At 40.7% G+C, this 26,771-nt stretch overlaps 1 protein-coding gene across 1 annotated transcript in view; it reads left to right on the top strand.

The window, feature by feature from the left end:
- LOC146831504 (adhesion G protein-coupled receptor E1-like) overlaps positions 1–26,771 on the top strand; it is a 227,140-nt gene that overhangs the window by 192,912 nt on the left and 7,457 nt on the right. Inside the window, exons 12-15 of the mRNA XM_085603927.1 lie at positions 1,101–1,167; positions 9,531–9,622; positions 15,137–15,305; positions 16,938–17,046. Coding sequence (XP_085460053.1) covers positions 1,101–1,167; positions 9,531–9,622; positions 15,137–15,305; positions 16,938–17,046 — 437 coding nt within the window. The remainder of the gene's footprint in view (positions 1–1,100; positions 1,168–9,530; positions 9,623–15,136; positions 15,306–16,937; positions 17,047–26,771) is intronic.

The raw sequence follows: 26,771 nt of genomic DNA, 5'->3' as shown, positions 1-26,771 counted from the left end.
CCTAAGTCCCGATCTACTGTGACCAGTTGACTGCAGTTGGAGCTTAATGTTTTTAAGCGCTATTTTAATGGAAGACCTTAAAAATTCACATCTAGGTTCCCCTTTTTGTCTTTTCTTGTGTCATTTTATGTATTAAAATCTACTCTTTCTAATTCATTTTGTCTTTTTTATTGTGTTGTGTTTCAACTCTATTACTGTTTTAGTATTGCATAAATGCTTTACATATTGCACATTTGGAGCCTGTTGGCTCTATTCCTTAACTACCGGGGATAGAGCTCATGTTATTTTAGTGACTTTGGAGCTTTACCCTGACAAGAAATGTGTTACTCAAGGCGGGCAGTTACTCCTCTTGACGGATAGCTACATTTCTTACAAGACCCATGGTCCTACTGGGCCACCTTCTTAGGAACAAAAGACAATAACTGAGGTATAGTGTTTCCTTAGGTGATCAAATCAATGGCCTGTGTTTGGGATATCTCTACAAAAAATGTTAGATAACATGAATTCAGTCTGGAATTCTAAATCCCACTTGCTTAAATCCAAGATGGAATAGAAGATTGTAACACCTCACTTAATTGAAGGATACATACTCCAAGTAACATAAGGGCCATGTTCGGTGTTTGATAGGAATAGAAAAAGCAGCGTATTGACCTTTACTAATTAATGAGAGAAAATATTTGATTAACATCTGTTTGCATCTCCCTTTGCTAATGCCCATCTTCTTGTTGCTCAAATTATTAGATGGGACACTATACAAGACTTAGGATCAGTCAAAATGAAGGGCACTATATATGGGGGGAAATGGTGGTGTGATGTCTTCAGTGAAACTGGCAATGTCTGGAAAGCAGTGACTGAAAGGATTTCCTAAACTTCATCAAATGCTTGCTGTTCTCCTGTATGTTATTGACCTGCTGTTTTGTGTACCTCCAGTTTGAAAACACACTAGGGAATTTAATGCACAGATGATCTAAGCTAGACTTTACTAAGTGAGATGTAATCCTTCATCCTACTGCTTGCAATAAGTATAATAGGTGCAGTTGCTGTAAAGTAACAAAATAAATTGGCAGAAATTGACAACTAATTCTTCTATATTTTCATAGCTGCTGGCTCAAGTCAAGTACTGGGCATGTATGGAGTTTCCTTGGGCCTGTTTGCGCTTTTATATTGGTAGGTTTACATATCTGTTTTCTGTCTCTTTCATTTGCTTAAGCTCCTCCTTATTTTTCTCATATTGTTTTTGATTTATCCATTCTTTAAGTGTTAATGACAGAACAGTCAAATCAATACTGATATTGAGTATGTGCATTGTGTAATTTAAAATATTCAAGGAGTTATATGGCTGATCCTTTCTCAGTCAGCAAAGAAACTGGATGAGTACTCAGAAACAAGGATGCTTAGATCAATGAAAGGCATATGTAACTGAGTCAGAGATATACTGTTTAAGTGCTTGCACAGATGGTCAAGGATTGTTTATAGATGTGTAGCTGTCAATAACAGGTTGGTTCATCTGTGGGGTCCAAGTTACACTTGCAAATTGAGAGAAAAGCTGTCTGAAATGCCACATGGAACCCCAAGGATAAAAACTCTGAACTATTGGTGGTTAACTATGCATCCATGTGTGCTGTGTACGGCACCCATGGACATAGCTCCCTCTTTTGGGATTGCACAATCTGTTCAAGTATCTTAGACAATGTCAATTCCAAAACCTTAATAAAAATACTTTATAGTCTGAGCTAAGGCTAAGCAAAGTGATGTGTTGACAACACAACATTGAACCACATTCTCATTTGGTTTGAGAAAGATTGTCAAAACAACTTTATTGATTGAAATTGGATAACCACTGCTCTGGAAAACTACATCAACCAACTCTCTCACTGGAACTTCTAGCTCAATGTAAAATCAATTTGCTTGTCCATCCTCTGTGCACTCTTTTACCGCAAATAATTTTTATTGACTATCGCAATTTCTCAGTTTTCTACTGGTTGTCTAAATATTTTTGCGCTCAGCTGCTGCTAGTCTAGACAATGAAATGTAATTTTTTTAAAACTCACTTTATCAGGCCTGGTTTTGCTGATGTTATTAGCACACAACCTTGCAAATATATCTTACCAACTGTAGTTCCCTAGCCCATGCAATAGACGTATTTTCTTCAAATTCTTCCATTACTAAAATTATTATGGCCATGATTTAATTTTGGACAGACTGCCTGCCGTTCCGCCATGGGGATGATTAAATTACTCCATCACTGTGGCCAAGGGACCACCCATCAAATTTATAAATAACCTCCAAGGAAGCAGTCATTAATAATGCGTTGGCAGGAACCGCTGTCCTGGTGGTTCCTGCCAGACAGTGCATATCGCTGTTTGATACAGAGCTGCATCAGCATGATGCAACCCTGCAGCAAACATTTTTTTTTTTCAAAAAGAAAATCCCAAAACAGGATTTTCTTTTTTAAACTAAAAAAAGTAACGCTTTCCTCGCCATGAGAGTAATCTTCCATGGCTGGGAGAGCATTAGTTGCTTTTTACTGCCCTCCAGAGTTTTTCTGGCATTGATGGATAGTAAAAGAAATTACTACATGTCCGCCCATCCAGATTGGCCATTTCTCTGATGCCCTTACTCTGTCAGGCCTTCAAAGAGGTGTGTCTCTGGTGGTGGCAGAGTAGTAACCACCGTAGCCAAACCCAACATCCACCAGCAATTAAATTGGGCTGGTGCACCGTTATGTTGGTGGTGTGCTTACTCCATCATGTTGAGACAAAGTATAGATACCATCAAGGTATAAATCAGCTCCTATGTTTGCATAACTCCACTTCATGCAGTTATAGGGCTTAATCACTTATTATGCCATGTACTATGAATATCTCACCCTTTTCCACTGATCCAGCTGACACATTTCATGTAAAAATCCTTAAATTGCCTTTCCCTGTCCTGTGCATTAGTTATGCTGAATGAAGTTGCCACCCCTTGTATGCACACTTTAAAACAATTAAAGACCACTGAGGCTACAGCTATTTCCCTGTTGATATCAAAGCAATGTAATATATGTTACTTCTTGGTACAACCAAATTAGAATTAGGAGTAGGCCTAACTCGTGTAATTCCATTTATCGTGATCACACAGAATTTCCTAAAAATTCTGCAATAATACTTTGAATCAAACAAGAAAAATAACACTGCATTCTAGCCCTATTTTCTTTCAGCAAAAATACCCCCTTGCACCCAAAACGGGCGCAAGGATACATTTTGCGCCACGAAATAGCACTAAATACAACATAACGAATAGCAGCGCCAACAGTCACTTGTGTTCTCTAAATGTCCACTTGGAGTAGGATTTTCACCCAAATTACTCCCGGCATTTAGCACTAGTTACTGAACACAAAATTCACTTTTGCCTCCAAATTGCACTCTAGGATTCATTTTTCTCTAAGAAAATAACTCTAAATGCATCCGAACATAAACAGCTGAGTGAGCAGCCATTTGGGAGCACTAAATGTGCTCTTGTGGTAGAATTATATTCCCCCAAATTGCTCACAATCACACGAGCAGGCGTAATTGCATTATTATCAGTAATTGGACGGCAACGAGTAAAGTGGAATTACCGAAATTAGTCAAATTATTCAGGCATAATTAAAATTACTCCGGGCCTATTTAGAATCTTTGAATCTAGATATTGGGATTGAAATGTTCCCTTCATTAGTATACAGGCGTGTACCACTGGGGTGCACTCCTGGATATATTTGAACCCGGCATTCTGATTTTTCTTTTGGACTTGGAGTCAGGCTAATTTAGCGTGGGTATAGAGACCATGGCCTGTCCCTGTTTATGCAATGTCCAGGATGTGTCTTATGACCTGGAGGGGAGCACCAAACATGCAATGAAGCAACATCAAGCAAAGGTAAGAACATTTTCTGAACCTTTACAGTAATCACACCTTTTTATCAGTGTCAGTGAGAGAGCGTGACCTACTGATCATCTTGTATACAGTTCCTTGGTATGTTAAAACCGTAACCTTCTGGTGACATCCTGTGTGCATGTGCATGTACAGTGGGCATGTGATATAAGCAGCAGTAGGACTGTGTGTGTGTGGCTGTGTTTGTGAGTCTGAGTATTGAACCCAGTGGTATACATTGTGTATGCCCCTGATGGTACCCTGGCTCAAGATGGAGGAATAGGATATCTTCCCCAGACAGTGGAAGTGTATTGCCTACATTCATATGAACGGAGGGTGATAATAAGAGCATTGAAGATTAGAGGACAGAGGCAGGGCTATCTTTAGTGAACACATTGTTAGCTGGTGGTTAATTCCTCCTGACCAGTATCATTTGGCAGATGGTAGGGTTGATGGGTGGAACTGCAGTTTTTGTTGTTAAAAGTGAGAATCTTTTTTGTCTGGGCTTTTCCTTTTGTTTGTCTTTAATGCAGCTGCAGGAAGGCTAATACAAACTAGGGGCAGGAAGCTTGCACCTCATTGTGTCCATATTGTGGGTACTCCTACTTGAAGTCAGCCCCAGTGCTACTTACCGTGAGAAGCATCAATTTGCACAAAGGCTGTGTCTAGTTTGAGAGAGTGGATCCACATCCTCGGTCAAATATATATATATGACAATGGATGTAGATCCACTCTCTCAAACTAGACACCGCCTTTGTACACACATCTAAACATAGTTCATCTTGTTTAATATATGATGCTCGCAGGCATACACTGAATGAACATACAGACAGACACTGCATGAACATATCTGGCAAAATCACAATGTTTGGTTGTTAGAACGTTTAACCTTTGGGTGGTCTTCCCCCACACTTTTTGCCTTCTCCCCTCCTGTTTTGCTGATTTAATTTTTGTTGGCCCTAAAAAAGCGGTAAAATTGGCTTACACCTGATTTGCATAATCAATTGACTTTCAAGTCCCTAGTAACGGGATATACCACATACCCAGGGCTGGTAAATGCTACTAGTTAGCCTGCAGCACTCATTCTACCAACCACCCAAGTAGCCCCTTAAACCATCTCAGGCCTGGTATTGCAGCCTGTATACAGTTTTAATCTGCCAATTCAACCTGGAAAAATAAACCACTTGCCAGGCCTAAAACTTCCTTTCTATTACGTATAAGTCACCACTAAGTGAGGACCTAGGCAGCCCGCTAGGGCAGGATGCATTGTATTTTAAAAAAAGGACAGATAAGTTTAAGTTTCACACGTCCTGGTAGTGAAAGCCTCCCAAATGCGTTTTTCACTACTGTGAGGCCAACCTCCCCCATAGGATAACACTGGGTTAACTTATTACATTTACTAAAATAAACTTTTATTTGAGAATTGACAGAAATAACATGCATGGTGTCTAAGGAATTGCAATTAAAAAACTTCTTTAATGATAAAGTCAGATTTTAAGTCATAATTTTGAAAATGCCACTTTTAGAACGTTCCGTAGCAGCAAATCTTGTTTAGTAGCTTCACACAAAAGGGGTATCAGGCCTTGTGGAGCCCTCATAGGCTACAGCCTGTAACTTTGTCCTACTGGAGATCTTTGCCTTCCAAAAAAGAGACTAAGTCCAAACTAAAAAATCTCCACCGCAACCTCGTCCAGCGGCTCCCTGACAAAGTTGCCTCCTCCTCGGACACCGGACACCACCTGCTGCCTTGTCTCTCTGAACTTCACCTTTCAGATATTTTCTTTCAAAATTTCTTTGAAGTCCAAACGTAAGTGGAAACTAGCCCCAATCCACTTCATGGATCCGACCCTTGCTCCATCTCTGTCGACCATAACTTTCGATTTTGCCCCGGTCTCGCGCGACTAGATAAACGTGGTTATCGCTTTGATCCCTGTTCTACTGATTGAGTTTTTGTAATTTTGGTGTCAAATAATGTAGGAAGGTGGAATCTGACTGCATGGTTGCCCCCATTTTTTTCCTGGTGTTTGAATTGTTTTTGACTAGTCTGGCTGTGATCCTGCTATCCAGGACCCCAGCCTATCTGCTTTCTCCCTTAAATGACTGGAGTGCATATTAGATGCACTAGTGATTGGATACTGTGGTACCTTATGAGCCCCTAGTATATGGTACCCTTGGTACCAAGGGCATAGGTACTTCACAGGCCTACCACGGGCTGAAGCATGTATTATACCACCCGTGGGAAGCAGACTAAATCTGACACCACAGGCCTGCTATTGCAGCCTGGGTGAGGTAGTGTTAGCACTCCTCACTGAGGTATAGGTTCCTATATCTCACCATACACACACATATAAACCTATCAGTCACCCATAAGGCAGGCCCTATCAATCCTGAGGGCAGGGTGCTTGGTTTACAATGTGAGGGGGTGCCTCTGCATGAGCAGGACCCCTCTTCAGCTGGCAGAGTCTATTCTCTGTGGCTGTTTGTGGATGCGGTTAAACCATATAGTCTTAAGTATAACCTACCGGTAAATGCTAACTTTGGAATGACTGCATCAAAACATGTCATGTCATTCAACTTGGAATCATACCCCCACACCAGTAACTGGTGTGGGAGTATGATCCCACCCTTCTAGAGGGGACGACATGTACCCACTGTGGAAACACAGTAGAAATCTGTAAGAGCCCTGGCATCACAAAATTGATGCCACCAGCACAGACACTGGGCTGCCCTCCTGCTGCTTACTGAAACTCGCAGTGGAGGAGGCCCAACAATAGGCATCCTGTCACAGGGAGGTGTCACCACCTTCCAGACAGGATTTAGTGTATTGGGGCTGGGTGGGTGCACTCCTAGAGTGCTTTGAAGTCCTGCACTGGGGGAGCAGTAGGCTCCTCTGTGCATATGCCAGCTCAAACCGGTTCAGGGGCTACCTGTCCCTGCTCTGGCACAAAACTGGACAAAGGGAAGTGGGTGTAACCCCCCCTACCCTGAACCTCCCAGAGGAGTGGTCATAAAGCTAGTCCCTCCCTTTCTTTTAGTATAAGATAGGGAACCCTTGCCATTGCAAACTAGATATCCCTGGACGATGCTTTACAAGAAGAATCCTGGTCCTTCGACGTTCCACTACCTTTGGAAGACGGAAGAATCTCCCTTGGAGTCAAGGAGTGACTCCCCTGCTTGGCAGGCACCAAACACTGTAATCAATGGTTGCAAATGTTCCCGCTCCCGCTGGTGTCCGAAGTCCCTGCAGCCCTGGAAGTGGATTTCCTGACTTCTCGATGGCCATTGTGAGTCCCCAGCAGAGCTGAGGCGAGTGGACCCCACGAGTGATGAGGAACAGCAATACCTGGGTACCGTGCACTATTGTCAAGTGCAACCCCTTCACGACGTTCTACGAACTTGTGCTTTGGACCATTTGTGGCCCAAGCCTCCAGCAGGTTGTGCACCGAATATCAGAGGCCTAGCCCGTCCCGAGTGACCGTGGGCTCCTGTGAAGCATTTCCTCACGAGGCATCTTTGCAATCCCTTGCCCGTTGGCTTGTGGGTCCCCTGAAGACCTTCTGATCAAACCAAAGGGCTCCTCTGGTTGCTCCAGGCCTGTCTGATCAAACCAAAGGGCTCCTCTGGTTGCTCCAGGCCTGTCCTTACTTACCCTCGTTGGGTGAGTCCCTCAGACCTTGCTGGTCTGCACCATTGACTTTATTCACTTTCCACAAGACTTGCTGTTGCCAAGGCTTGTTGGCTCCAATCCGGTTGCGAGACCTCAGTAAGCTGCAGACGTTGTGGGGCACTCCGAATCCAGCTGCTGGTCATCGTCAATGCTTCCTGGTCCTCGTGAGCGAAGAGTCAAAACACCCTTGATCACCTGAAATCACCCGACTTCCGTGGGCATCCATCTTCCTGGCCCCGGGTCACTGGCAAGTGACTGTGAACACTGTCCCTTCTGCTTTCAGGTCATCTTCATCTTGAATCCGGACACTTCTTCAGGCTTCGCAAGCAGCAAATCTTCTTTGGCTTCCATAGAAAACAGCGACGCGACCCGACACCAAAAGACACCTATGCACCCGGCTTCCCTGGGTGAGGTAACTCGAGCACTCAGGTGCCCTAGTGTGTGTTGGCCCTCGAATTACTTACCTTGTAAGTGGCTTGCTTGTAGACTTCCTCGAAGTACCCTAAAACTTTAAAAATCCAACCGCGACTTGCTCACACTGCACGCGTCTCCCATGGGTCCTTTACTTACCTGCCTTGGGTGCATTAGTGAAGCCCCAGCAATTCTACAGGCCCTAGGCCTTGTCCCTCTGCAAGTCGACTTTCCTAAACCTCTTTTATAGTATATGGTCTGGTACGCCCCTAGGGCCCCAGCCATATTTGTGCTTAACTTATTGTGAAACGTTGATATTTGAATGTGTTCCTGACTTCTAATCTCATAAAGAGAGTAGTAGAGTGTGTCTAGAAATAAATACATATATATTTGATATATATACCTGTGTGGTGTCCTTTCATTTGGTAATTCAAGAGATTATAAGGTAAAACAAGCTGCTTTACATTCCTCAGAGACTTAGCCTGAAGGCTGCTCTCCACAGCTACCACTAGGATAGCTTTCTTTAAAAGGTTGTCTTAAACCTATCTACCATAAGAGTCGAATTGGACTGGTGCAAGGTGGCCACTATAACTAGTGACCTGCATATGCCAGGCCAACTTCTCACAAATAATTTGTTAAAATCTACTCTATTTTTCGAAACTAGCCTGTGTATTGTCCGGTGTTGTGTTGTAACTGTATTACTGTTTAAGTGCTGGCTGCAAACATTCTTGACACCTCACCTCTAAATTAAGCCTCCCCGATTTGGTGTCAAGCTACCAGAGGCTTAAGCACAGGTTAATTTGGTGACCTTTTTTGGTTCACCCATACAAGGTTTGTGGCTGATGCTTGAGTAGGATGTCCTCATCCAACAACCCACTTTCTCACATTGGTTAAAAATAATACCAATCACACACAAATGCATTTATTTAAAATATATTCCATTTTGTAAAATGCTGTTTTGCTTTGGAGTCTAAAGCCTCAGTTAGAAATGCCCATGAAATTCTGATATGTGCGGTAACCCATGTTACTGCACACAAAGCAATTATAAGTAATGATGTCATTAACACACCTGCTGTATTTTTCCCTCTGTACATTTTTGGAGGGCAAACCTGCTGATATTAACAGATCAAAAAATACCTTCTAAAGTCCAATGCACTGCCGATTTGTTGGTTTGATATTTGTTTTGTAATGTGTAAACTGAAAAATAAAGTATATAAAAAAAATGTTTTTAAAGTCCAATGCATGCGCAAGTTGGTATGAAAACCCTCAATTATAGGCGTAATTTCAAGCAAATTCTCTGAATGGAACGAATTTACCATATCCAAACAATACCTCTCCCTAGGTTAAGTGTTCAGTAGGAGCAGTAGGTAGCGACCTGCATTGTGGCTCCTCCCCAACCCCTCAAACACACTCACATGAACAAATAAAGCTGCATATAATTGATTAGGGTAAAATCAGTCCGACACTTCATAGGCATAGACATATATCAGTCTGCCATATGCATCACTATCAGAAATGTAATACTAAAAACCTAATTGTTTTTCTATTTTCTTTATCTTAGATTAACTCATCTCTATTTGTCACAACTTTAGTTATTTTGGCAAGGAAGCTTTCATCTGTCAATGCAAATGTGTCAACTATCAAAGACACAAGGTATAGTATTAATAGCTCAGAATTATACCTATATGTTTGGGTGACTTTCTGGTGTTGATGCATGTTTTGTATCCATCACAATCGTTCTTCAGAAGATTTATCTGGTATAGAACTAATAATTCTTAAACCATCATCTTGAATAGTACACATATCAATAAATGTACTCTGTTTTTCAACATTACCATATTGAAATGTTTAGCTACAGTGTCTTGGCTCCTCCAATTTCTTTACTAATGAGTTCAGTTTGTCCCATATGTACCATGTCACTACAAAATTATGCTCTCTGAGGATAATTGAAAGACTACTAGAAAATATATGCTAATTCACATGTACAATTTACTCTTCCATTAGTTGTGTCACTGGAACCAAACTATACCTGGCTGATGAGCCTTAACTAGGGCAAAAACGTTCCTGGCTTGCTTGTGTTCTGGATCACGGAGGACCTGGCCTGGCAGTTCTGGCTGGACTTTTCCTACTGGATCAGGGTCAAAATTGATTTTCATATGGCTCAGTCCAAACTGAGGTGGCATGGTGTGGAAAATAATGATGGACTGGAGTGTGGCTGAGAATAATCAAGCATACCATCCATCACTTTTTTGTATATTTTACTGTGTCACCCTAAGTTAGACCAATATGCTCATACGTGGGTCCAATGCACACTGTGTTGTTGGAACCAAGCAATACCTGACTGATGAGCCCTAACTAGGGTGAAACTGGTCCTTGGATGCTTGTGTTCCGGTTCAGTGAGGATCAAGATCGGCATGTTTGGACTGGACTGTTCCCATTGGAGCAGGGTCAAATCTGGTTTGCATATGGCTGCATCCAAACTGAGGTGGCATGGTGTGCAAAATAACGATGGACTGGGATGCTGCCTCTGTAATTACCAGTGACTGAGATTAATTCAAGAATTCCACCCATCCCTTTTTTGTATATTTTACAATGCTGAGGGATGTCTCAATAGTGCTGGGTCACCGAGGTGGTATGAGCCTGTGACCTGACTTTGCTAATGCTCTTACAGTGCCATTGCCACTTAGAGGACCAATGTGACCCAAGACATGTAAAGGGTTTCCTCTGGGGCATAAGGCTGTGACTGTATGATGCAGGTACCACCGCTTAGAGTTCTCCCTGCAAATCCACTCCTTCCCTTCAGAACACAACCCAGACCCCAAACCTTTTACTCTAATAATGTAGTAAAATGCTGCAGTGGAATATGTTTTGCAGAGCACTTTCTCAGCTATCTACATAAAGCAAGGCAAGGTATGGATGTAGAAGAAAAGACGATATTGTGAGAAGTAAAGGATGTAAGTGGAACACATGATTTAGGAGAGCTGATGCTTTTTTGGGGGGTTTCACCTTGATATAATTATCACATTGCTTTCAACCCATGTTGCTTCTCACTATCCCAACTTCAATACATAGGTCAACAGCCCTGATCTATTTACTTTCTCGGTTACCAATTCCGGAGTTATTACTTTATTGATGAACCATTGCCAAACCAATTGTCTCACCTGTTCTTGTTTTGCCCAGCTCCCTTCTGAGACAGAAAGCTTTGGGTCTTGATGGAGTACCAAGCAAGATATATAATGTGCATGACATAAATAGGAACCCCATGGCAGCATGGATTTGTCACTAAACGAGATGCCACAGCTCAAAGGAATATGGCAATGTTACATAAAAAATGGCAGTTATTGAATGTCAAAAGACATTTAATCTGGTAGGTGGGGAATTCCTCTGGGCCACTTTGGCCAGATACAAAGGGTGCAATCGTTATTTTGAGAAACAAAAGTGGTTATGTCTGAGAATTCCAGGTATCAGAGCCCATCAAGGATGACTGAGGGACGCAGAAGGGCTGTTCCCTGTCACTGATATTATGCACCTCAAATATAGAGCCTCATATCTTCTACATATCTAGTTCTAGTGATAGTCTCTCTTTATTGTGTGGCTCATATCAGATAAACTACTTATGCTGACAATGTTGCAATGGGTTTCCTGACTCCTATCTGGTCCTCCCAGGTATGACACCTGGGCACAGGAGCTGGGCCAGGTCGTGATATAAGCTGAAAATGTATAAAACACAGATTTTGCTAGTAGGAAACATCAATCTGGAAGAACTCCAAGTTACACAACCAGGGTATGAACCATGAACATTTGACAGCTAATTATGATGATTTGTTGCAAGAGTGTTTTAAAGATTTTTTTAAAAGTGTGAGGCTATATCTTTATCTTTCATTGGATGAGTGATCACCTCAAAATGGGGACATTCCCAAACATTTGCCCTTATTACAAATTTATATGCGTTCACGTTTTTTTCAAAATTAGATCTGGTTATTTCTTCAGTCATTTACTTCAATTCATGTATACCCTTGAAACCTAGGTCTTGATACTTGATTGCTTTAACAGAGTATATTGGTAAAACCCATTAAGCTCTATGATTTTTGCAGCTTGCCCTCTTCCATGGATGATGGGCCTTCCCAGATCTCAGGCTTTGTTACTGGGCAGTAAAGGAAAGTATAAGGATGGAATTCATGCAGTAGGATATTTTCTTCTTCGTAAATATCTTTTTAGATGAACCACTTTCTCTTTCACCCTTCTGAAAATTGTGGGTTCAAACTAATTAAATGAATGTCAATATATAGTTAGTTTTATTTCCGGTTTTGTATGATCCCTATAATTATGTATAATGCCAAGATATCATGGTGGGTCAGCACCCTGTTGCAATCCATCACTCCTGCATTCAATTGTTCAGTTATATAAATGGAGGAAGAGTTCAAATCATTTTCAGAGATGCAAAAAAAGTATAATTTGGTACAAAGGGAATTATATAATACTACACATTTGAAACTATTTTCTTTATTGAGACTTGTGTTGTAAAGGTCATGTCTTCCAGTGCAGAGGCCTCTTTTCCATTTCAGTTTGAAGAGATGTGTTATTGAACATGTAACAAGGTATGAATTACTTTTTCATCAAATGCACATTTCTGGCATGTACTTTTATTCTGTAAATGTGTAATGAGTATGTCATGAAGGTTTGATAAGCAAGATCAATCAAAAACACATTCAGTGACTAGTGATTGCTTAGTTCAGAACCTATTCCATAAATGTCTTAGATCTTATGACAGTTTCCCTCCCTATTTCTATTATTTAATATATTGTATTCATTTGGTTTTAGGCTTCTTTATTTTAGTTTTAGTTTCTTGAAAACATACATGTAGACTACATTTTGTGCAGGCCGATACTCCATTTTGCCAGAGGCCTCTCTAGAAAATGGTGGTCTTTAACTTACTAGCTCTAAAACATAGTGGCCTTTATCTTCCTGAGGAATTGAAAATATTCCACATCCCTTTGACCTCTAAATATGTTTTATTCCCATTAATAACACAGACAAAACACTGAGTGCAGCATTGGTCTAGGATAGGTGCCTTTTTCTAGATCAAATAAGAGCAATAGCCAAAATAATTTAGTCTGAATTGTTGAATTTTACCTTATTTATGTAAAGGAATCCATTTAGACAAGCATGTGGATGCTGTTTGTTTATACCAGACATTCCTAAGGTGATGTTGGAAATTCCATCTTAGAAAAAATATAGTATAAAAGGACAGCCACTGACCACTGGTCAGGAGAGAAACTTCACCCAAGTCACAGGCACAGATCGCAAATCCAGATGAGCAGAACACCAGATTGAATATTGAAGCCTCCAGCAAGACTCTCTGAGGCTCTGCAAAGTGTCTGCCTTCACTAACTGGTGCCAGGTTTGTGTTCTTGCATAGATACAATCTGCTTGCCCTTGTGCTCAAAATAGCTGTCAAGCTATTCCAAACAGACAACAAATCACATTGTCCAGGAATGCTTACCACCTCTGAATCTCTGGCTTATTATTTATTCATATGCTAGAACTAGCAAAGCACTTGCAGATAGCACAGTGAGGGTGTTAAGGGCTATAAATTGTGATGTTACATTTTTTTCCTCTTTTCACTGTTATTGAAAAGCCTTGCTGCTTTTTATCTTCTGTGATGTTACCATTATTGGGCCTGATTCACAAAAGTAATCTGAGACAAAATCCTAACTTTACGACTTTTGGTATTCACAAAAGGCATTTAGGAGTAGTAAAGTTGGGAATCCTAACTTTACTACTCCTAAATTAATACAAAATCCTAACTTTATGACTTTCGGTATTCACAAAAGGCATTTAAGAGTAGTAAAGTTAGGAATCCTGACTTTACTACTTCTAAATGCCTTTTGGGAATACCGAAAGTCGTAAAGTTAGGATTTTGTCTCAGATTACTTTTGTGAATCTGGCCCAATGTGTGCACTTGATTCTGTCATTTTAAAATAAACATGTTGAAATGCATATTATGTGTCTAGTGCTCTTGAGTGTGTAAATCATTAATGAACAATCGTTTGACTTACCACTGCTCCCTGTTAGTAACCCCAAAGCATTGACACCACGGCTCTGCTGGCAGTCAACAAAAGGAGGCAGCCAATCCACCCCAGATCCGATCCTTTTCTGGATTGGAAGGCCCAAACTATTTTGACTGATCCTCCTGATCAGTAGATTCCTAGGTATGGTCTGCATAAGGCATGGCAAATGCAGACACAAAGTGGAAAAGTTAATCGAGGCACATCAAGTTTTGAGTGCAAATAATTGGGAAAGTGTTTTTAAAAGTATTCCTATTCCGTTATTTGATGTTTAGAGAAAAAGCTTTCACTTATTCCCCAAAATTCAGTGCTCACTTTCTCTTGCTTTACAGCATTACAGCGGTCACTGCCCTGATTGGTTCTTACTTGAGCAATTGTAATACATTGTATCTCAGGTTAAGTAGAATTGCTGTGGATCGAATACAGATTATATTGAGCCTTGATGATACATCTAGAAACTTTGGACCTCATTTATGAGGCTCTTACGCCTCCGTTGCATCACTTTTTGTGATGCTGCAGTGGCTTAAAATATGCGCCTCACTGCACCATACTTACAAAGTGACACATCTAGGCAAATGCGTCACTTGGTAAACCCCTGCACTACATTATACCTGCAACAGGTATAATGTATGCAGGCTGGGCTTTTCAATGCAGAAAAGCCTCGTAAAGTGGGGCTGTAAAATCTATGAGATTTCACGGTTTCACTTATACTGCGTCACTGCGTCAAATCCTTACACCTGCTTGCAGCAGGGGTGTGCGGTGACGCTCCCCTTTTCACATGGAGCTTGCCCAATGTGATATGGCACTTTGCTGGATGTGCATCTGTTTCCAGACACACTCCAATAATGCGCCACTTTTGTACCAAGAGATATGTCCGGATTCCTGACGTATATGTAAATCCTTATGACATGGAGAGCTGTGCAGTAAATACGGCGCATCTATGGTGTTGCATGGATGGCGCACTGAAAAGTGTCCCATTGCTATTTCAACCCAGCTATGTAACACTTTTCATAAATAAGGCCCTTTGATTGCACACACACTCCATTCTCTCCAGACATAACATCTCCCATTTGACACTCTACATGTTTTTGTATTTTAGGCTTCTGACCTTTAAAGCCAGTGCTCAGCTCCTCATTTTGGGCTGTACATGGATTATTGGCCTGTTTCAGTTTGGGAGCGCCGCTCAGATCATGGCATACTTATTCACCATCATCAATAGCCTCCAGGGAGCCTTCATCCTGTTGGTTCACTGTATCCTAAACCGCCAGGTAATCTTTCCTCAGAAATATTTGGAAAAATTACTTTCTAATGATTTCAAATTTCTCTTCACGATTACTTCCTAGTTTGTATTTAATCTCATCCTCATCTCAATGGTTAAATGTTCTTTTCTCATGTCACCCTATCTTTTCTTATATTTTCAGTTCTTTTTGTTGTGGGTTTCTTTCACCTGACATAATTACTTCCTTCTCTCCGTCTGATATTTTAATAAAATATGGAAGCTTGAGGTACTTATCGAAGTTCTTGTAGTAGATTATTTTTTTACAACAGCCTGTGAAATAATCAAACATAAAATAAGTATTCCTCTATTAAACCGTAATATTGTATTACAGATTATTTTCTGATTTTGTATTGCCAGGTGTCAGAGCCAGCAGGCAATAAAAACAACTACTTGAGCAGAAAACCATTTTAAGTGGGTGCCCAACTTTTGAGATTCCATTGTAATTGTCTTAATCTCTCTGACACTTCAGTTAATAAGTAATATGGAGACATGATTATTGATGAATTACTACACTACTAGTGATCAGAAAAAAAGTGTGGAAATCACCCTATTGAGATCTCATAAGCCTCTTTGAAACGGGTAACATTATGTTGAAATAAAATTGTCAAACATGTTTTTTCCAGAAAATCTATGATATATATCCATGTATGTATCTTCACTAGAGGTGTGCAAAAACAATTTCTGTGTAATTACGTGAAATTTTGTCGAAATTATGCGAAATTGCACAAAACGCAAATCTATAATTTTGCTCTATATTTTACCACAAAATGTGTCAATTATTTGTGTGAGGGTGTATTTAAACATTGTTCTCATGCATTCACTGTAAATGTTTACAGTGACTTTTACTTTGCACAGTAGGTTTTTGCAGCAAATTGCACGTAATTCTGCAAAAGGCCGAAGCCGCATAATTTCATTAATTCAACAAGCGTAATGGAAAGTTCCTGGATTTATGTGAATTAAGCCCGCGTCATTTAAATTTCTCCCAGGCCTAACATGATTGAATGAGGACTTCTGTTGTCTGTGGGTGGAATCATAGCACTGCAATATTTGACCTCTTTGTAATCTCAGTGAGGGTACCTGTTAGCTGACTAAGTGATTTATTAAGGCAACTTTAAACAGACACCAAATGGCACCACAAAAAAAGGGCCACACAAGGGTGCCAGATGACAACAAATTTGTTAAAATATGGTCTTTTTGCCAGAAAAAGGGGAAGACCCTGGTTTTGTCTGAACCAGCGAAAAATCTTGAACTGAGGCTGACTCCAGGTCGTCATCTCCATGTAAATTCTGTGGAATAGCAACCTTTGGGCTCCATTAAAAGCTCAATGAAAACATTATTTGGATGTCACTGCAAACGGGCATTTCATCAACATGCCATCTCCTTGAGGATATCCCTTCCTTCCTCCATCCCTCTGCTGGGATCACCCACACTCCCTTTCTGTTTGAGTACTTCTTTCAATTCTAGCAAGATCTGTTATTTCAATAACATGTCTGTCTCTCTTTAAATGAAACAGTGCTTAGTATGTTCTGAATCTCTCTTTAAAACTGTTGTGAAGTGATCTTCCTGTCCCTTATTTTGACTTTTCAATGTTGATCCTCATTTCTTCCCTCTATCTTTTCAGGTGAGAGAAGAGTACCTGAGGTGGTTTAGGCGGATGCAAAAGACCACAAGTGAATCACAATCTTCCGGTATCATGTCCTCTGCAGCTGTTCCCTTGAAGTCACTTACAGGTACTTTTAAGTACTAGTTAAGGGGCTGTTTGAAAATGTGTCTTACCTATTCACTGATGCTTGGAATGGGACAGGTGGTCCTGTTTATACCACATGTGGAGAAAAAGGTGCTTAGATTTCTGTTTTTAAGGGACATCTCTTTCAGCATTCGAAAAAGTGTTTTTCCATGTGATATGACCTGGGTTTTGAATTACTGGTAGTGAGAGAGGATTGTGAGTGAGGGAGATGTGGTCCTTCTAAGTTCCTCATTATGAGTGACCCAATAATTTCCAATAAGTGATGTAACACTTTTTACGGCAGATACTGGAATTAACAGTTTTGCATTTTTAATGCACCTGGTAAATATGGGGAACCCAGATTACAAGTACCACGGTTAATTCCGATATATGAGGTAACTCCTGTTACTGCACATATCGCAGTTAGGAGTTTGACATCTAACACCACACCCCGCAGTTTTCCCCGAATAGATTTCGGCAGATCAAACCAGCTGAAATTCATCAGGTGAAAAATTCCCAATATTTATCTAGACATGTGAATTCTGGTGTGTTGAGCACATAAATGTGCGTGTTATTCTCCCTTTTCCAAGACAAACTCTTAGGCCCTGATTATGAGTTAGGCGTAATGATAATTACCACATGCAGGGGTAAATAGTGCAACAAATCCTTTGATTGTGAGCTAAAAAACATGTGTGTTATTTAGCACGTGTGCTAAATACCACGTCTGTTGTCTATATGCGCTATTGAACATATGTACTATTTAACGCATGCCCTATTTTACACATGTGCTATTTACCACATGTGATAAATAACACATGTGGTAAATAACGCTCAACAATAAGTACCAGAGGTCATTAAAAACTAGTAAAAAAATACCTCCTTAAAACGACACCAGTTAAAACCAGGTTATACAATTCATGAAAGTGCGGCGAATGGAAGAAAAGTTGTAAAACAATAAAAGAAATTCAAATACTAACACAATATTGCAAAACAATGCAGTACGTGCACTGTTTGAGCTGAAAATAGTACAATATCACACACACCTGCACACTGGGCCAGATTACATAACAGCCAGAGACAGGTGAAGCTATCACAGATTGCTTGCAGCAGCTCACACTTCTATTCTCTAGTCCGCCGAAATGGATACAACACTCTTAGGCCACTATACAATGCTATGCCAGATCCATGTTCTGCAACAAAAAAAACATGCAGCATGAGAATGCAAACCAGGCCACCATGACGTTAAAGGGTGCAGAAGGCAGGAGAAGAGCCTGGATTGACATAGTGTGGCTGGAACCTATAAACATGAGTCTGCTTGGAATCCAGAGGTTACACAGGCTCAATTCGGGCACCAGACAAACATATTTTCACCATTACGGATACAATGGAGCCCAACAAAGGAATCCGCTGCCATTCCCCCTTTATGAAAATGCTAAAAGAACTGGAATTCTTGGCAAACTGCACCACACAGCAGGCAGTAGGATTGGTGTGTGGCACTTAGTCAACCTTTAGCTAAATTCTCTGCTAAGTGATTGATGCTTTGCAGAGAGTGAGTGAGCAGCATATACAATTCCTCTTGAACAGCCACACAGCTAATGACAGCAAAGAAAACATCTATGCTACAGCAGGATTTTCTGATATCCTAGGGTCAACTGGCTTCAATAAGGTACATGTGGTGACCTCAGGTAGACAGGAACAAGTGTGCTGAAGCTGCTATATTCATATACAAATGGTCTGTGATGTGGATCTGTGTATTTTGAACTGGTGTGTTAGGTGCTCTGTACGAAACTACAATGTTATGATGCTGACGAGAAGCCACATTAGCTATACTGTGGTAACAAATGCTTAAGGTACTGGACAGACAATTCAAACCTTCATCATCAATGTTATAATATATGATGATTGTTGTAGCCTAATCTCAATACATGTCAGCAGTACCATTAGAGAGCTGTTAGCCCCTATGAAATATTATTATGAATTGAAGTCCATTAAAAAATAAAGTTGAAGTATTTATTTGGTATCACGTTCAATAGGTACAAGCATCTCCCAAGTTAAAGTAGCCACAATGCCTCCAACAACCTTTCTTACTCAACTGACCTCCCACTAGTGGAATGTGGAACTCTCTTGGAAACATAACATGTCGCATGCAAAGGCATGCGGCAGAGTACAAGTAAATTAAAGGAACACAGTCATCATATTAAACAGAGAATGCAACAAATATGCATGGATCAATGTGAATATATCAGCCACTCTTCACAACAATGATGATTCTCAGCTAAGTCAACTTTTTAACAACCACATGCACTTCCAATACGGCTCTCATGACTGTTAACTTGGATTGTTCTGACCTCCTTTTTATGTTGTCCACTATCGACATGTTGAGAGTGGTCACAATTGGTTCTTCCCACAGTTTGAGGTAGAGCTGAGGTGGAGAACTAGCACTCGATGCCATGTTTTCGGGCTTGTGGTTGGCAACTCACTTAAGTACCTAGAATTTCCAGGTTTAGAACCTTTTTTTAATGTTCTCAACATCAAGTGGATATATTGATTCAGTATTGATTTTGGCCAATATCTCAGTCAACAAACATGCTTTTCTTTCCTTTTGGTGTTTGCTGCAGCATGAGATGGCACATTAGATGGTCATGGTGACTTACAACCTCTTTGTCCAAGATGTCCTGTTCAGCATCCGTAAACTTGTAATTCTTTTCCATACCTGGGTCTATGATGGAAAGGTTTGGCAGGTTTCTACTTGTGATGACTGAGTGATATCAGTTCCGTTTGTAAACTATAGTCAGTTGCAGAAAGAATACAACCATAAAAGTACATAGCTAAAATACATATAAAAGTATAAATACAAACGATTAAATTCACAGTCCTTCATCCAAATCTCATGGTTATTTAGTACATAAAACACAGTGAATACAATAAAATATCCACCCCCAATTCTATTACAGCGATATTGTATAAAAGGGTACGGTTAAAACACGTCTAAAAATAATATGTACAGTTAATCTTACAGATCAATACTACAAGTCAGTAATGAAAATATATCAATGTCTTGTATATTGAAGAACAATAAAATATATGATACTCAATCCATTAACTATTGTGATACTCATTCTTTGTTTTGATAGCATTCATTATAAATAATGCAATATTGTAGCACACACAGGGGCCACCTAGTGACAAGAAAAAGTTCAGTGCAGCTTTATGAGATTGGACTTTCTTGTCAGCAAACATAGGTTTCAAATAACGGAGCCTCAGATTCTGAAACAGTTTACAGAACAATAGAAAGTGCAGTGTGCTTCGTTTGCTATGACCATCAAGGGGACACAGATTTGCTTCAGAGGGGCAGGACCTCATATGAGGAAAAGCAACTAGGTGGTGCACAATACCACATCTCAGCCTTGTCAGCACAGAACGGTGTTTCATAATGTTTACATATGTCAGGTAATGGTTAGCCCACTCTTCCTTATCCTAGGACCTTTAGAATATTACTAGCGATTTTTTCCCCTCATCCAACTCGCATTTGTCCAGCCTGGCTTGGAAAAATATTTGTTTAATCCTATTCTTGGTAAGTAATGTAAACTGGGTGATATCAGTCCAGACAGACGCACTACTTTAAATGTTGGCGTGCATTCTCCTTGAGGGATGAAACGTACTTGACTAGATAACTTCTCATAGAGGCGTGAGACTGATATCAGAGATGGCTGTGGACTTTGTCTAGTTTCAAAGTTCTTTGTCCCTACAAAATTAATGTCTGCACATTCCCACACAGGAAGGAGTTGTTGGTGTACTTTTAGGTGTCCTAAGATCGGTTTGAGTGTTGCTTCGGCTGTTTCTGTTCTCTAGGGATTAATATCCGCACTCTAGCAACTTCCACTGCACCATAAGACATCTTAAGTATGGAGATGCACAGAAGGACACTGATCATTAATTTGGAATGGGGTAAAACAAGTTCCTATCTTCACAATGAAGTTTAAGAATACACTTGCCGCGTTTAACTAATCCTTTCTTTTTTCAGATGGAAACACACACTGTACAGAACATTCCGTCGCCTCTCAAAATACCACTTCAAGCACAACTATCAAAGGGAACTGAACAACTGATCTGAAAGACTGTTAAATTCTTCTGCCTGTGACAGCACCAATACAATTCAAATGTAACAGGGTGCAATAGCTAAGAAGAGCTAACTACATTTAATTTCTGCAGGCCATTATTGATAGGTATAAAATGCTGGCTTTAATTGTATTTTGAGAGTTTGATTTTCACTATTCCCTCACAATTTCTCAGGGAGTTTACAACGTATTAAATTATCAGTAAATGCTCTTGGTCTCAGGTTCTTTAACAATTTCAATGTCAATATATATTCTTTAGGACTGTCATTCACATTCAGTTTTCTGATATCTCACTGGCATCAGCACAGTGGTTTTGCTCTCCAACATTCCCTTTACTCTTTCCTTTTAACGAGACCCCAATTTTGGTTTCACACTTTATCTAATTCCTTCATCAATTGTGCCTGCACCTCCCCTGATAAAGGAGGTTCCTCACGTTTACCCCCATTTTTGTGATGAATGTCCTTACTGTGTTATGTAGAACAAATCTTATTCCTTGACACTTTTTTTTCTATACTGACACTTCTTTAATGTTCCCATATTCATAATGATCATCATCATTTCAACTTTATTCTGCTAGTTTACAGCCATGAAAGTACATAAATATGATAAAACATCAAGAAATTGTATAAAATAAAATGCATAATTCCAGATAATACATAAATTCCACAATCCAACATAATATATTGTTTGATAGATCTGCAGCTAATAAAATCTAATACCTAAAACTATTCCTTAAATTCATTGCCTGCAAAATAAAAGTAGCAACTTTAAAACACACTGGATGGTCAATTAAAAATAGCAGAAACTTCAAGGCCACATTATAGTGTCTAATACTCGGTGCAACAAAGATGGGTTTGAGATAGTACAGTTGATATTCTGAGTAAAAACTACAGAATAGCATAACGTGGTTTGTGCTCTGCTTGCTCATTCCATTGCATGACCAAGGAGTCGATTCTGGAGGACATACCTTCATAGAAGGGAAGGCTACCAGATGGTGTACCATACCAAGCTGAAACCTAGACAGCACATATCGGTGTTGATTATCATTGACACAAGACAAATAAATGTGATAACCCTCCTCCAAGGAAAGAGACTTAGACATACGGACTGTAGATTTCATCCTTTCCGAATCTATCCTCAGATCTGCCCTATGCCTAAAAAAGGTAACTTTAATCAAATTCTTATTGAGTTTCAGGACCGTTAAGGGGTCACTACACACTGACAATTTTAAAAGGGTACTAAAAGATGAATTAATTTACAACAGTCATGGAATGCGAAAAGCATTATCCAGGTTTAGACAGTCTATAATGATTGATTTAGTAAAACTAGTCTCCACTTTGGACCAAATAGAAAACCAAAGGAGTAAAGGTTTAACCAAGTGTAAGTCTTCTAAATATTTTAATCCAAGTTCTTGGTGAGTAATGCAATTAGAAGCAGAAGGGGAAGACATAGTAAACATTTAATAAAACAGTTTTTCTCAAGTTGCAATGGCTTACTAGGGGAATGAACCCAAAGGCCAGCCCCTTCATTAGTGGTACCCACCCCCCTAGCCTTATATATCTTTACCATTTCTTTGATTGGCCGGCTACCCAACTTGGATGAAAACGTTAAGATTCCATTCGAGTTTCTAGCCATTTTAAATTTAGCATTAATAACCTGTTGGTCCCAACAACAATTGATCATTAGGAGGATTCCCAAATAATGAAACAAATTTACCCCAACAATAGGCACATTATCAATAAAAAAGATCTGCAATTTTTTGGGTTGTGCCCGCAGATCATTGCGACTGTTTTGGATTCATTAATCTTCATACACTTATCATCCATGAACTCAGCAAAGGCATTCAACAATTTCTGGAGGCCAACCAGGGTCCTAGATATCAACACAGCGTCATGGGCGTATATTAATAACTCTGGTATAGGACGTGTGGAAACACTGGGGGCATCAGCTTGTATGGCCTGTAGAAAGGAGTCTTCTCTATTAATAAAACGGTCCAGAACACATCCTTGCCAAATGCATTGTTCTACTTTAAAAGTGGGTGAGCATTCACCCTGCGGTCCATCGCGCACTTTACTTGATAACTTGAAGTAATGACGTGCAAGGAGATTAACAATAGCTACAGGAGCACCAAGGGAAATCAACGCTGACCATATAAGGAATGATTGACTAAATCAAATGCACTACTTAGATCCGCAAGACAAAGATATAGGGAGCCTGTTTTGGCCTCAACATATTTCCCTATCCAGAGATCTAAGTTTACACATTGCTCAATTGTCCCTGAACCCTTTCTAAAAACCGAACTGTTCGGAGGATAGGGCACAATTTTCCTCAGTCCATTCCTCAAGTCTCATGAGTAGAATTCTTCTCATCGCTTTCACTGAAGAATCCAATAATGAAATAGGGTGGTAGTTATTTGGGTTAGATCAATCACCCTTCTTAAAAAGTAGCACCACAATATAGGGATCCCGTGAAGATGGAATCATACAAGTATTGACAGCATTGAACACCCTGGCTAGGATGGGTCCCCATAGATCTATAAGTTTTAAAAACATCTACAGGTACCCCATCAGGGCCTTGAGCCCTACCCCCAGCACTTGCATGTAGGGCTAGGATCACCTCTTCAACTCAGATATCTAGTGGGAGGGGATTCTGATTATAATCGTCACATGAGCCTCTACTCCACCCTCCTTATGCCTACATTTGAGGATGCTGAAAAAATGCTCCACCCATGCTTCGCAAGAAATAAATGAGGTTAACTCGGGAGTGTCCTAATTGTTTAGAAACGGGGCATTTACCGTATCCCAAAATAGTTTGCTATCATTCGATTCTGCCGCTAACAACCCAGTCCATGCCTCTTCCTGGAGAGACTTTTTCTTCAAGGCAATTGCCTGTTAGTAATCAGTGCGATGGGATTTATTGAATTCATTATCCCGAGGGGAACTATGTAGGGCTACCTTCAGGCACCGGGCTGGCAGAGTACATGAATGGTCAAACCATCCCTTGTTTTTGGCATGAGAGGAATGCACTTTACGCATCAAGAGTGCATTGATGGAACTTACTATATAATTAAATTGTTCTAGTAACATGGAAATAATTAATGCTTGATTTAAACAATATTTAAATTCCAGAGAGTTGCTAGCTAAAATATTTTGGGTTAAACAGCATGGATTAACTCCTGCCTATGTAATTCTCATCCCATTAGGTCTTGTGGGAGCAATAATACTAACTACAGATGAAACTGGACTTTTAATGCCCAAAAATAAAAAAGGAATCATAACTGGATTATGGTCACTAATAGAAGCCTGACCACACTAGACAGGCCACTTTGAGAACTTACCGAGGCAGACACCATTGCGTGGTCAATAATCGCCCTAAAAGTAGAGACTACATCCCCATTCTCTTCCCTTTTGTATGTCAATAACTGCAGGTCATATTTGGCAATAAGTAAGTTTAAAGCATTCCCATAGTCGGTATGATGGAAGTGGGTGGAATCAGCCCAACCTTGATCGGCGAATCCACACACAAATAACGCCATAAAAGGTTAAAATCACCTGCCCAAAGAATTACATAATTAGAATTAATAGATCAGAGGAATATTTCCAGTCCAGTATCAAGAGCATAGACTGCCTTACTATGTGTTGAATCAAACACGTTATTTTAAACGTTTATCTGGACCAAATCACTCTCTGACTTAATTATAAGCCACATCACTTGGAAATTAGGTCTGACCAATAGGCTCTTTTTTACAATTACAGGGAGCCTATTAGAAATTAGGTTTTGTAAACCTCCTTTGGTCTGCCTGGCACAGGAGGGTATCGCATCTAGGAAATATGAGGAAAAACCCACAACATGTATCGATTTCACACTCCATGATTCATGTATACAAAGGACATCAAAAGCAGATGAAATACATACCAACTCAGGACTTCCTATTTTATTCGATAACCCTCCCACATTCCATGATGAAAATGATAACAACATTTTCATGCCTTTATTGGTGTCCCTGACAGCTAGGGTAGTAGAGGACGAGCACCTAGGGCTAAGATTATCAACACATTTAGTATTAGTAGCAGTGTCAATACTATCAGTGGGCATATGGATAACACTAGTGTTACAGTATCTTATCTCAAGCAACCCGGGAATAGGTTCATAGGCTTCACTATCAGTAAAATAGCATCTCCCGGGCAGATTTATTGTGTACGCACCTATTCCAGCATTAGACACCTTTAGTTCCTCTGGAAATACCCAACCTGACCTCACAGTAAAGCTGCTTTCCATGAGTCATTCGTTATCATGGAGAGAATTCAACCTCTGGAACCTATTGGACGTAGTCAAAGGGGAAACAGACAAGCATCTAGACCATACCCTCCCTGGGAGTTATAACTCACTGTGTGTGTTCTATCGGAGGAACGTAAATGGCTGTAAAAAAAACCAGCCGGTATAGCGCCATAGTTCTGGCAAATGGGGAGGGCAAAGATGATTTGGCCAAAATATCTCTGGCATAGCTAGGATGAGGAAAATGAATGATAATAAAGACCCCTTTAAAACTTTTCCTTAATGGCCCAATCCACTCCATTCTCCTGACTAACAACATTTGATGCTCATGCTCTATAGGAAATTGAAGGTTCCTATTCAGCCAATGCAAAACATTTTTCTTGAGGGTTGTTTTAGATTCCCGTTGTTCTGGGTTCAGAGAGGGTACGTTAATCAAAACGGTCACATATGGGCAACATGCAAGTGGCAAGTTAATTATTGTGGAATCACAAGAGAATGACTGATGACTGGAGGCAGGAGAATATACCCCTAAATTGGGCAGTTTCAGTGGGTTCAACTGCTGTTGGTTTAAGTAAGGACGATAATTTCATGCTGATTAACTATGGGGACGCGCGATTGCGGCACTATTACATTTTGGGCTGCCATTCTATCACTTCCTGAGTTTCCACTACAGTGAGGGGAAAGGCATACCGGCAACAAGGCTCCCTGCTCCCGCCGTGAGGGAAACGGCACCGGGCAGCGAAGGGACTACACTTCCCAGAGTTCCCTGCAAGGCGCCTTCTACCAGCATCATCAGAGGGCGCCGGAGGTCCACTTAACCAGCAGTGACCTCTCGCAGCGCGGGACGCGCGATTGCGGCACTATTACCTTTTGGGCTGCCATTCTATCACTTCCTGAGTTTCCACTGCCGTGAGGGGAACGGCATACCGGCAACAAGGCTCCCTGCTCCCGCCGTGAGGGAAACGGCACCGGGCAGCGAAGGGACTACACTTCCCAGAGTTCCCTGCAAGGCGCCTTCTACCAGCATCATCAGAGGGCGCCGGAGGTCCACTTAACCAGCAGTGACCTCTCGCAGCGCAGGACGCATGCGGGCGTGCCCGGGCCAAGGGCGGGCCCGTCCGCACCCGTCAAAGCCCGTCGAAGACTGGACTGGGCCTCCCCTCTAACGCCTCAAGATGGGTAAGCGTAAGCTCATGGGGGATGCTGATAAAGGGGGTATAAAAGCGAAAATACCTAGACAATCCCCCTCTATTATCTCCTATTTGACCTCTGCGGTGGGTGCCTTGAATAAAGGAATCGCTAATGCCGAAAAAGAACTAGGATTGGACACAGATGT

This window comes from Triturus cristatus, chromosome 5_1, assembly GCF_964204655.1.
Source record: "Triturus cristatus chromosome 5_1, aTriCri1.1, whole genome shotgun sequence".
NCBI classification, from domain to species: Eukaryota; Metazoa; Chordata; class Amphibia; order Caudata; family Salamandridae; genus Triturus; species Triturus cristatus.
The sequence above is the reverse complement of the archived record's forward strand: the minus strand, read 5'-3'. Positions and strand labels throughout refer to the sequence as shown.